The sequence below is a fragment of the Chrysemys picta genome, chromosome 4 (genome assembly GCF_011386835.1).
Source record: "Chrysemys picta bellii isolate R12L10 chromosome 4, ASM1138683v2, whole genome shotgun sequence".
NCBI classification, from domain to species: domain Eukaryota; kingdom Metazoa; phylum Chordata; order Testudines; family Emydidae; genus Chrysemys; species Chrysemys picta.
The window spans coordinates 17,370,428-17,383,239 of record NC_088794.1 but is presented as its reverse complement, the minus strand read 5'-3'; the positions used below and the strand labels follow the sequence as shown (position 1 = coordinate 17,383,239).

At 41.4% G+C, this 12,812-nt stretch overlaps 1 protein-coding gene and 1 long non-coding RNA gene across 2 annotated transcripts in view; both read left to right on the top strand.

Annotated features, from left to right (window-relative positions):
* The window catches only part of LOC101943449 (complement receptor type 1-like), a 431,031-nt gene extending 421,435 nt beyond the window's left edge, over positions 1–9,596 (top strand). The window contains exons 45-49 of the mRNA XM_065594544.1: positions 417–464; positions 2,018–2,146; positions 3,790–3,835; positions 6,478–6,536; positions 9,452–9,596. Coding sequence (XP_065450616.1) covers positions 417–464; positions 2,018–2,146; positions 3,790–3,835; positions 6,478–6,536; positions 9,452–9,474 — 305 coding nt within the window. The 3' untranslated portion in view covers positions 9,475–9,596. The remainder of the gene's footprint in view (positions 1–416; positions 465–2,017; positions 2,147–3,789; positions 3,836–6,477; positions 6,537–9,451) is intronic.
* Positions 6,543–7,246, top strand: LOC135983354 (uncharacterized). The gene is made up of 2 exons (XR_010600944.1): positions 6,543–6,917; positions 7,085–7,246. It is a non-coding gene; the product is annotated as an uncharacterized LOC135983354 (long non-coding RNA).
* Positions 9,597–12,812: the final 3,216 nt, after the last annotated feature.

Sequence of the window (12,812 nt, the reverse complement as noted above, 5' to 3'; positions counted from 1 at the left end):
AGAGAATTAGTTCTTGGAATGACGATAGGGGTAATGCACCTAATGCATGTGGATCTTCTGCTTTGTGCAGACTTGAAGGTATACCCAACAGAGCGAAATATTAGAGAAAATCAAGTGGGTAAAACACCAGGAGGGGGTTGACTCTAGCAGTTATTGAGCCTGACAGTGCTTTCACTGGCATGCTTGGGGGGGTTTCTTCAAATATTTTGGGGAGACAATGTTAGCATTTGTGGAATTGATTCTTTAAAATTCAATATCTTTTGTCCTCTGCTTGGCAAGATGAACTTCACTCCAGTCTATTTATGGGTGTTGATGTCTTTACGTGCCTGGAATCTCTGCCGGCTTTTGGGTATTTAAAATAGTCAGTTGTGGTGAGAGCACGTCAAGTATTTTATAAAACTTTCTTTTCTGTACAGGTTCTGCACTGAACACAGCTGGCAACTCTACTGTACCTGAAGGGGAAGGTGAGGTACTGAGGGGAGAGAGAAACACTTGAGCTGTTAGACTGGGGAGCGCAGTGTGTGTGGTGAGCAGGGAAGCCTGGCTGTTGGGAGCTTCAGAACTGGAGCTGGCCACATCCTTTCAATTGTTTTTCAAATCTATCACACTAAGGAACCCGTTAACGTTGCTGATCCATGTGGCTGAGTTATGTGCATGAGATTGGAATCGCATTGAATTTCTGCCAAAAATGAAGAAATTAAATAAAAATTCCCTTCTAGTCAGTAACTTAGGGAGACCGCAACTATACATTTGTTTCTAAATCAGCTAGATTTCTTTCTGTGCGTTTTCCCCCCTCTAACTCTTTTTTCTCTATTAGCCAGTTTCCTGCCTGGTTTTTGAAATGTTTTTCATTTAGCTTTACTTATACAGGAACAACAAAAAAGAACCCAAATTGTGTGTTTCTGCCAACACTAAAGCCATTAGGTAAACCTGAGTCCTACACCTACAGTTATGATGAACAATATGGTTACAAGTGAATATGTACACTCCATTTATCATACTAGGAGTTCTAGGACCCTGTGAGGTGGCCACTTCCAGGGTGCAGCACGGTCCACGGTGCCAGAACAGGCATAAACCACTGACAGGGAGCTGACCGAGGGAAGCCTGTGCCCCAACCCCATGCCCCAATTCCCTGCCCCAGCCCTGACCCCCCCCCAACCCTGAGCTCATTCCTGCACCCCAAACCCCTCATCCCCAGCCCAGAGCATGTTCTCCCAGCCCAGAGCCCTGACCCCCTTCCGCACCCCAACTCCATGCCCCAGCCCAGAGCCTGTTCCCTCACCCTGAACCCCTCATTCCTGGCCCCACCCTGCAGCCCTCACCCCCACACACCAGCCCTCTGTCCCGCCCTGAGTCCCTCCCACACCCCAAACCCCTCATCCCAAGCTCTGTTAGGTCACGGACATCAACAATTTTCCTCAACTGGGTCGCCAGAAAAAAAAATTGAAAACTACTGCCCTAAAGAACTCAAAATCCAGATTAACAAGAAGATGCAACAAATATCTGCATCACCGTTAAACAGCCCCTTAGCCCAAGAAACCAGGCATGATACCCAATCTAGACAGCCCACATGTAATGATTCTGTGCTTACTCAGTGTTTTGGCAAACACATGGATGGCCAGTGCAGGCTTGGAAAATGAGAGCCTAGAAGCATGTGTAAGAGAATAGTAAACATCCCTTGGTTTATATTGTAGAAAGCCTTTAAACTGAGATTGGTTCTTCCATTTTTGCAATCGCTTTCCTGCCTGCATTAGAAGATATGTATGTATGCAATCCCTTGCAAAGCTGCTTTTCTTCTTTGGGAAGTTCTCGAGGGCTCAGATCATGGTTTCCAGTAGCTAATGATTATTTATTTTATAATGTAGATTTTTATTATACTCCATTGATTTTTCACTCATCTCTGGTATAATCTTGGGTACTAAGTGAGGCTTCATATGCATGGATTGTGGATGAGTTCCTGTAGGTTATTGACATGAATATGGATTCATATTTTAGCTCACATTTTTGTTCTCTTTAGGGCCTGGCATTGATACACCCTTTGGCATCGCCGGCATCGGCCTTAGCATCGCCGGCATCGCCATCATCGCCGGCATCGCCATCATCGCCATCATCGCCGGCATCGCCATCATCGTCTGCATCGCCATTTGTAAGTAACTTAATAGTGAAAAAATAATTTGATACACTAAAGCTATGACTGTGTTTTGAGGTCCACAATCCAGGCTATTTGAGTATTGCACTTCCTCTGTCTCATTTCCCGCCCCCTGCTTAACTCCTAAAGGTCCTTAGATTTAGGATTCTTGGATTTCTCTGCCACTGACTAACTTTTTGTCCTTGGGTTCCATGTAAAATCTATGCCCATGATTGAGATTGCACTGCCGTTCCCTGGAGAGACGCCTGTATTAATACTCTTCGTTATTTTCTCTGTCTGTAGGTTTGTAATTTATTCACAATATTTTCCTGAGCTAAGAAACCTGCTGTGATTCTGTCTTAAATATGTGTGCACAATATTGGGGAACGAAAAGGGAGTGAAAAATCTCATTTCCCCCCTGCTCCCTCAAGAAAAGTTTCACTTCTGTAATTCTGTCTTGGGTGAGAATACTTCCTCCACACTTAGGACCGTGTGTTTGTCTGGTGCTCACCAACAATGGAAAGAATAGAAGCCAGGAAGGGAAATTGTCATGAGATCCAAGCAAGCCCTTCCTAGGTTGGATTTGACAGTCTAGCATCGTGGGAATAAGAAAATTGTTACTTATATAAATGAAGTTCCCACCATTTAGTTAGTCAGTCTTCAAGGGCTCCACTTACCAGAGCATGGGTGTTTTGTCATCACGCTAGCAAATTCTGAACACACGTGCAACCTTTTCCCAAAGAATTCCCACAAAGGCTGTAGTAGCTTCACCTTTGTGAACTATTTTTTCACTGTATAGGCCCCAATTCGTCAAAGCACTTAAGCGTATGTATAAATCCCACTGAAGTCAATCAGAATTAAGTATGTGCTTTAAGTTTGTGTTTAAGTGACTTGTTAAATTGGAGCCATAGAGCAGCTTTGTCAAGCAGCGGGTACGGTCCCTGTGTGTTTGGGGCACAGCAATGCTAGAGGCGGCTGTTACAAGCAGGTTTCTAGCAGTTTTCCCGATCCACGTGGACGGAGAATATGCAAACCCAAACTACTGTGCAGTCTGTATTCCTGTTGAATGGTTCTAAGATGTAACAGCCCCTGTGTGCTAATCAGGGAAAACTGTGCTGAAATCTCAATAGCAGAATTTCAATGTATTTTTTGCTAGCCAAGTCTGATTAGAGGTTTTCATTTCAAGTTCAAGATTGAGAGAATCTGACACATGCAGAGGGATACATTTTCTATTTTTTATTTATTCTTTTTAAATATTTCATCAGTCAAGGAAGAAATTAAATAAGCCAAACTAAGCCTTGGACATTAGAATATATCCTATGACTATTTGGTTGAGAAAATTCCTTAAACAGCTTGGAGGTGCTTGAAGGGAAACAGATGATGGAAAGCTTGAATATCTTGAATGTTAAGTAGATTGAATACTAAACATTCCAAGTGAGCTAAAAATCTAAACATTCAGCAGTGTATAGACACATTAAATTGGGAGATCCAACATCAGAACCATTTTCTGGATAAGTAAAGGCTTCTCGTGATTTGTGATCTGAGATACAAGAGACTTTTCCATACTACTTATCTGTGAAGTTTGCTAGCTGTGTTTACCAAAATGTTAAATAAAATATAACTTCATTGCCTGATTCCTGTTTTTTTTGTTTTTCTTCAAGGTGGAATAGTTGCAGTTTTGATCATACAATACCAAAAGAAAAAAAGGTAAGCTAATTGAAGATATTTATTTTTATTCTTTACTCATTTTCAACTTATCCTCATGGCATTTCCTTACTGCATGAACAGGTATTTCCTTCTAAGATTTACTCTACCTTCTCAGCAAAGTTTGTCTTTTCTTGCCTGTACCTGGATGTCAGGAAAAGTTACATATATGGTGCTCTGAAAATGCAGCATTGAAGGAATGCTGTTTAGTTGGTCTGGAATAAAAGAACCACAACACAGCCGCGACTGGCCCAGCTCAGCTGATATGGGCTCGCAGGGCAAGGGCTGCAGGACTGAAAATTGCTGTGTAGACGTTCAGGCTCAGACTGGAGCCCAAGCTGTGGGATCCTGCCCTCTCTCGGAGTCCCAGAGCTGTCTTTCACTGTGATTTAACAGTTTGAAACTAGAATGAGAGTCTGCATCATGTAACGGTTAGCTCTCCATGGACTGCCTGCAAAATGCTCCATGGACCATAGTTTGAAAATTGTTGGACTAGCTGATGCTGTGATCCAACACATGACCATTGTGCTTCATCAATGCATAAGTCTTAAATGCACAAGAAGGAAAAGATGCTATAAATAAGACTGCAGGTCACGAAAACAAGACAGAGCCATGGATGTGTGTTGGGCTGCTCCAGGTACCATGAAAATACAAATATCTCTGATAGATTTAGAAATTCTTTGTTGCTGTGGTTTGGTCCAAAACTCCTTCTTCAAATTTTTGCTTCCTTTGACCCTTCCCTGTCTGCTCCTTAAGTTGCACCACCTTGGGACACAACCCCGTAGCCGCACTCTAGTTTATTTCAGCAGGAATTCTGCACGTGGAGTGGCTATGGCTAAGGCCCAAAGTGTGCACCTTCAGGAATGTTTCTCATAAGGGGCATCTCAGTCTTCAAACCTGCAAAACATCAATATGGCAAATTAAAAACCCAAACTGGGATTTGTATAGAACTGCTCAGGAAGTTGTGTTCTCACAGTACAGGCTTTCTTTGTATCACTGCCAGATAATATTGTGTAAAGGCTTTTTAAATAGTTGCTTTGCTTTATAACATATTCACTTGAATAATATTCCCCTGGGGTTCATTTATACTGAGATGCCTTTGACTTGCACCTAATATCTAGTCTATTTTTAATCTAATTTTTATTTTAATTAAAGATTAATTTTGCTATTGACATGTTGGATTGTGTGAAGTCTGCCTTTTACTGATTAACTTGGTTACTCCTTCTAGGTGACACATCTTTTATTAACTGTTGTGAAAAGATTTGCATATTTGCCTTCCCACATAAACATGGCTTACAACTTAATTTTAAAAAGCACCTGCCCGGTATTGTTCTATGGTGAATGAGATTTCTAGTACAACACTCCCTGGAATCCATACAAGTAAAGCCAGTGATGTTAAGCTTCTAAAATAAATTTAATTTCCAAGCCCTGACTAAGCTAATAGACTGCAGCAACCTACAAACAATCATTGGTCCAATGCCCTCCTAAATATGTAGAACGAAATTCTTCAGAAATCCATTCTGACTTCTAGAATTTCCAACTTGCCTTCTCATTTCTCACTATATGTTTCATTCTAGTGAGTGTTTTTAAGGAGGCTTATTTAATAGTGTGGACTATTGGACTTTATCCCACTGAAGTGAAGTTTATGATCATGCAATCCTGTTCAGTTTTGTCATGATCATCAAGCAGGTAGCTTGGTTAAGATAAGCTTTATATTCAGAAGCCCAGTTTGCAATGTTATTTGAATAAAATATCCAGTGTTGGCAGTTCATAAGCGAAGATACTCACCCAGCAGAAATGGGCTTTTATTGTAGTAGAAGTAATCCAATGTTGTTGACTCACATGCGTCATGTTGTCATGTGCAATTTCTTCCATGCTATGAAATCTAGTGGGTGCTAGAATTTCACTGTGAACAATATTGAAAGAGAACTGACCTAAATGTGGTTACTGAAGTCTTGTTTGTATATTGCTGGCAAAATATAGGCAGCAAAACATGCTTATCAGACAAAAAAAGAAAATTAAATACTAATCTGTTCTTGCTTTTATTGAGCTATTGAGTCTGCAAGATAAATTATACTTATACAGAAGTGACTCTGTGTGGGAATAACATTCTGACTAAGAGACCTCGTTCCAATGGCAAAAATATTGCTAGTTTTGTGAAATTACTTGTACAATACTTACCCCTCTTGGTGAAGGACAATTATAAAGGGTACACACATACACCTAAAAACTAAATGCTTGATGCTGAATATTGTTTTTCTGTATTGTTAAAACGTAATCCCTGTGAGAATTTTTTACGTTCTTGAAAAGTATAAGGGACATAAGATTTTGCAAACATGGTTTGTTTTATTTTGAGAAGCATTTTACAGAAGGACACAATGTTTTAATTATCTTGTCCTTGCTAGCTGTAAAATTCCAGAACGGTAATGCTTCTACCACTGCGCTTGCTAGAGAATTCTACTGGTTAATACATCTTACAATCGAAATATTTTCCTAATATTCAGCCTCCAATTTTTTATTTAAACAGTTCTAGTTTTATAAAAAGGCTTCATCTTTTTAAAAAAAAAAAACTACTTTAAATTCAAGTTGTTTGTTATGTGATCATATTTTATTCAGCAAATGTTCTCTCCTTTCTTGCTATTCAGTTCTTACAATGTAAATCCGGATTCCTCAAAGCATCAAATTACAACAACACGATTTCAAGGTGAGTGAAACAAAATGTAATTTGATCTTCAAAGGTATCTATTTTTATACAAAAATATTTTCCTGTACCCAAAAGTATGCAGGTGGTGTGGTGGTCGTCTGTTTAAATGTCATCTGAGAGAGTAGGGTAGAAGTTTAAAATACTAAATACAAATTGAGAATATAAATTACTTCTATGGGTTATTTCTTCTTTTTTCTTCCATGTCATGAACAAAAATGTTTCTTTGGAGAGAGAAGGTGGGTGAGCTCTGTGTGGCTTGAAAGCTTGTCTCTCTCACCAACAGAAGTTGGTCCAATAAAAGATAATACCTCCCCCACCTTGTCTCTCTAATATCCTGGGCCTGAGATAGCTACAACTACACTGCATGCAAAAATATTTGATGTAATAATATTTGATTATCTACTAAAACACTGCATGCCTATGTTTTTCGGCAACCACAGCAAACTTGAAGACTTTGTGTGCTTTGTCTGTTAAATGCAGTATGTTGGAAACAGGTATTTGTCTAATATAAATGTTATTTCCATTTCATTACTTCTGTTATGATATAGGTTCTTATACCCTGCTTATCAACGTCGTATCTGAGCACCTTCCGCTAGCACATTAAGCATCGTGACTAACATTTGTCATGTAGTGTTTATTCTCTGATCCTCTCCCTGAGGGGAGAAAGGAGTCCAGTGGACTATCTTTTGTTGGTAGGTTTTCTCTGGAGGGCGGGGAGCATACGTGGTGGCTTTTTAACGTGAATTCTGTTATGTATCTGTTAGAGACGGCAGGTCAAAGAAATGCGTCTTTCACTTGGAGTGGAAGGTGATAAGGTTTGTGTAGTTTCTGGGGAAGTTCATTGCACAGTCTCAGCCCAGCTCCAGAGAAAGTTACGTCTCCCATGCAGAGGAGCTTGATATTTATTGTAGAGAGGAGTGTAGTTGTCAAACATGATTTTTGTCCTGGGGCCTTAGGCAGTGCTGTAGATATCAGGCCACGGAGTGCCTTGACGATAAGGACAGAAACCTTGAATGTGATCCGGTATTCTCTGGGAAAGCAGTACTGGGGTGGCGGAACTGGAGGGCCAGTGGGGGCTAGCGCTTCTGCAGTGGAAATATTGCGGGGGCTGATCTATGTCCTCCCCGTCCCCCCGAGCAATATTTCCTCAGTGCCTGGGGAGAGTGTGAAATCAGGCAGCCCGGGCTTTCCTCTTCCTGTGTCCCCACCCCCTGGGCACTGGGCAGAGGACATACCTGGAGGCAGGGAATGGAACTTGGCTGAGCGAAGCCACATCATTTTGAGGGGGGCCGGCATTTCCTCTCAGGAGCAGAAGACTGGGAGCTGAGCGAGCATTTGCTTAGGGTGCCCAGAGTAGGGAAGCAGGACCAGGGACACTGTCCTGACCATTTCCTTAGCCTGCCATGCCAAGGTGAGTGCCTGCCCTGCTGCCCAGGCTCTCTCTGGGAATGTCTACACAGGAATAAAAAATCTGGTGGCTGGCCTGGGTCAGCTGAGTGGGGCTCGCAGGGCTCAGGCTCTGGAGCTGAAAAATTGCTGTGTGGGCTCTGGCTGGGGCTCTGCGAAGGTCCTAGAGCCCCCCAAGCCTGAGTCAGCTGACATGGGCCAGCCACGGCCATGCTAGAAGCCCAAGTCAGACCCTGTGGGTGCGTCACCAAGGCAACATCATCCTGGGTCCGCCCTTTACCCTGTGTAGACGAACCCTCTGAACCTTTGACTCCTTGATACATGCCCCCCACTCAAACCTCAGCCCCCCAGCTTTTCAAGTCATGCTTCTGCTGCTTTGAGCCAGTGTGGAGCGCAGAGGAGAGCTCTGATGTGCTCCCAGTAGCCTTCCATAGTCCTCTATTAAGAATGAAGGAGAAAATGATATGTTGTTCTTTGGGTGAAAAATAAATATATAAAACCAGAAAGATTATAAGCAAATAAAAGATTTCATCTATAAGGAGGCAGCATTGCATGTGCTAGTTCCTCAGATGGATGATATGGTGCTCTGAGTGTGTAGTTACAGTACATGGTGCTTTAAAACAGGTATGTGAACTAAAGTAATTGCTTAATTGCATTGAATATATACGATAAAGAATCTCACGTGGGCTTCATAAGGACTAGACAGTATTTTGCATAGCATACACATGGTCCATTGTTAAATAAGAATATTCAATGTGACTAGACACTGAAGAAACTAATATCCTGCTATAAAAATGTTGTTTATATACATATATGGAGATACACCTATTTCATAGAACTGGAAGGGACCTTGAGTCCAGTCCCCTCCATTCACTAGCAGTACCAAGTACTGGCCCTGACAGTTTTTGTTTTTTTCTCCCCAGAGAAAATCCCTAAATAGCTCCCTTAAGGATTGAACTCACAACTGTGGGTTTAGCAGGCCAATGCGCAAACCACTAAGCTATCCCTCCCCCTAATGAACATCTCTGTAGGTGTCCATTCCTGGAGCAGAGCGGAACTTCTAGAGGAATGCTTCAGCTTAGTTTTGTTTTATAGTGGGAAGAAGAGCAGATTCATGGACAGCCTAGTTCTCCGTTAGTTAGCTTGTGTAATTATCAACACTTGTCATCAGTCACCTTTTGTTGTTTGTCCCTTGCAGTTACTACTTCTGCTGAAAAATTAACCCTAGCCCTGTGACATCAGAATGCGTGTTTTTTCCTGCTTTTTCTAAGATTTTGCACTACGAAAAAAATGCCATAACCTCTGCTTTAACCTGAAATGAGTTTAAAATGTTTCTGTTCTATGCAGTTACACGTAATACAAGAACAAGTATTTGTTCCTGACAATACTGAAAAGTACAACCAATGAAAAGTTTAGTCTAAATGAATACTTTGAAGTCTAAAGAAAGATGTGTGTAAGACTGAAGTATAGAACTATTTTCATTTTAATTGTTTATCTTCCTTTTGCAGGATACATGACTGATGCTGGCTGATGGCTCTGGTTTACACATTAACAGACATTGGAAGAAAATCATGGAAAAGTTAGCAGATAAATGTCCTACATTTGTACTGAAATTTCTTTAGTGAAAATAAAACCCTTCTCAGGTAACTTTCACTACAACTTCTTTCTTCCATTGAGCTGGACTTGTAGTAGGAATCCACTGCATTTGAGTAAAGCAGAAAGACCGGAGAGATCATTGCTCTTGCCCTTGAAAATGGCTTCTGAAGCAAGCAAGGCAGTTGGCAGCATCAAAATTACTTGCCCTTCCGAACATGCAGCTGGTTGCTTATTTGGTCTCTCCATAGTGCTAAATGTTTCCCCTTAAAGAACATAGTCACCATCAGAGCATGGCATGGTTTGGATTGTGAGTTGTGGCTGTAACTGCAGACAGCAAGAGAACCTCTTCAGATCCCTACTTACAAGCTCCCATCATGGAGTGCGTATTACTCTTTAAACACAAATGTAAAGATGCCAGACACTAGGTGGAATGTCGTAGATTCTTCATAAAAACATCCATCCTGGGTCAGACCAATGGTCCATCTAGCCAGGTGCTTCAAAGGCAATGAACAGAACAGAGCAGTTATCGAGTGACCCATCATCCCCTGTCAGCCAGTCCCAGCTTCTGGCAATCCGAGACTAGGGACACTCAGAGCATGGGGGTGTATCCCTGGCCATCTTGGCTATCGTCCATGAACTTATCTCATTCTTTTTTGAATCCAGTTATAGTTTTGGCTTTCATGTGACGTTTCTTCAGATTTACTCTCTGTCAAGGCTGTATCCCCACTTTGAACTTTAGGGTACAAATGTAGGGGCCTGCATGAAAACTTCTAAGCTTAACTACCAGCTTAGCTCTGGTCCGCTGCCACCATCCCAATAGATTCCCTCCCTGGGAAGCCTTGAGAGACCTTCACCAATTCCCTGGTGAATACAGATCCAAACCCCTTGGATCTTAAAACAAGGAGAAATTAACCATTCCCCCTCCTTCTTCCCACCAACTCCTGGTGAATACAGATCCAACCCCCTTGGATCTAAAACAAGGAAAAATCAATCAGGTTCTTAAAAAGAAGGTTTTTAATTAAAGAAAAAGGTAAAAATCATCTCTGTAAAATCAGTATGGAAAATAACTTTACAGGGTAATCAAACTTAAAGAGTTCAGAGGACTCCCCTCTAGTCTTAGCTTCAGAGTACAGCAAACAAAGATAAACACTCTAGTAAAAGGTACATTTACAAGTTGAGAAAACAAAGGAAAACTAACACGCCTTGCCTGGCTATTTACTTACAAGTTTGAAATAGGAGAGACTTGTTTAGAAAGATGTGGAGAACCTGGATTGATGTCTGGTCCTTCTCAGTCCCAAGAGCGAACGCACACCCAAAACAAAGAGCACACACAAAAGCCTTCCCCCCTCCCAAGATTTGAAAGTATCTTGTCCCCTTAGGTCAGATGCCAGCCAGGTTACCTGAGCTTCTTAACCCTTTACAGGGAAAAGGATTTTGGAGTCTCTGGCCAGGAGGGATTTTATAGTACTGTACACAGGACAGCTGTTACCCTTCCCTTTATAGTTATGACACTCTCCATCTACGGATTTTTTTTTAAGTGATACTACAGAAAAAAAACAACTTTTGTTACCTGCTCCACAATGTGTATTCTTACCACAAGCTTGCTATCTAGTGTGTCTCCCCTAAGAGAAAATTAAAAGTAATGTGAATTTACATGTGGTTCGAAAGATGCTCAGAATACTCACTACTGATTTGCTAAAAATTCTCTCAATATGAGAATAAGAAATAACATTTGTTTCCTTGCAATCCTCTAGCACTTTCTTATAAGAAATAAGCAGTAAGATCAAAAGTGTCCTCCTGAGAAGTTCTCCAGTGGTTTAGTGCCCACATTATTTTTATGTTAGTTGTCAAAAACTGTCCTTGTAGATCTTAAAATAAGCTTTTTTATATTCAGGAAATGTTTCAACTGATGCTCAGAAGAGGTGTATATAATCAAACATTTGGCATCTGTCTTACAAAATTTAAAGATTTAAAATGTTATTTATACCCTTTTTGTGACTGCAAGCTGCACTGAGTTTTATTTAGCAATAAGATATTGTCTCATTAACTATTTAAAAGTGATGTTGAGATCTAGCTCTGTGCTCTCATCTAATCACTAGCTGGTTACAGAACAGAAAGAAGTTCTCTCCTTTCCTCTTGCAGATAAGTATCTTTACTCTTGTGGAAGGGATTTTCGCATCGTGTCAGAAGTTGACTCGGTTATGTTTAACCAGACTCCCGCAGGATCGCTGTCAGAGGAAGGAGATCCCCACTGCTCAGAGCTGAGATCATTGCTATAGCGTTAACTACAGCTGCAGTCCTTCCCCCACCCTCACTTCCCGTTAGGGTGTGAACTGGCCAGGCGAGATGCCACAGAGCTACTTCTACAGAAGATCCTGGCATGCATTACACTGGCTTTGTCAGACAGAGGCAGCTCTCCCCCTAGAGCAGGGGAGACATCAATGAAGGAATATACATGTTCCCCACCCTGGTTCCATCCGCATCCCCACCTATTCCCTTGGCCCTCACACAACATCCCTGCTTCCGACATAGTGGGGCAGACCAGGGGCCCATCCATGTATTTGTTTTAAACAACTAAATTTTTGGTCCTGTGCACTAGACTACAGCTAGGAGGAGTTCAGTGAACTAAGATTAATTTCTCTCCTGCTTCTAGGTGTTTCTTTGCTATGCAGTGGCAAACACAAATGTTAAAAAGGTTGGAACTCTGAAAACAATCCAAAAACTTCTTCTGGATAGGGAAAAAGAGGCTTGCTGTCTGCCCCAATGGTCAATAAACTAAGGCCATTATGGTCCAAGTATCTCCCTATTCTATGGTGGCTTTGGAAATATGTATTTTTATGTGAAAGGCCATAGATACAAATTTAAGGAGAGAGATAGTCAGTCAGGAAATTGCCTGGAAATTGGCACTCTGGGCAACTGGCCCCCTCACCCATCACTAGGTGTACATTGCACTACAGCTTGATCCAAAGTTTGACTGGTATATCTATTTCCATTAGATGTGTGATGTGTTAGCAGAATAGTTACACTGGTAAAAGCTCTAATATGGATGCAGTTAGAGTGGTATAACTTATTCTCTTGCCCATACAAGATTTGCTATACTGCTATAAACACCTTTGTGCTGATATAACTGAGTCTGCACTATGGGAATCTACCTGTGCTGATATAGTTAAAGTAGCACAACTTTCTAATATAGACAATCCCTGAGAGTCTGACCCCGAACGCCCTCAATGCCGATGGAATTCCAAGTTCCTTATTAAAACTAACTAGAAATAT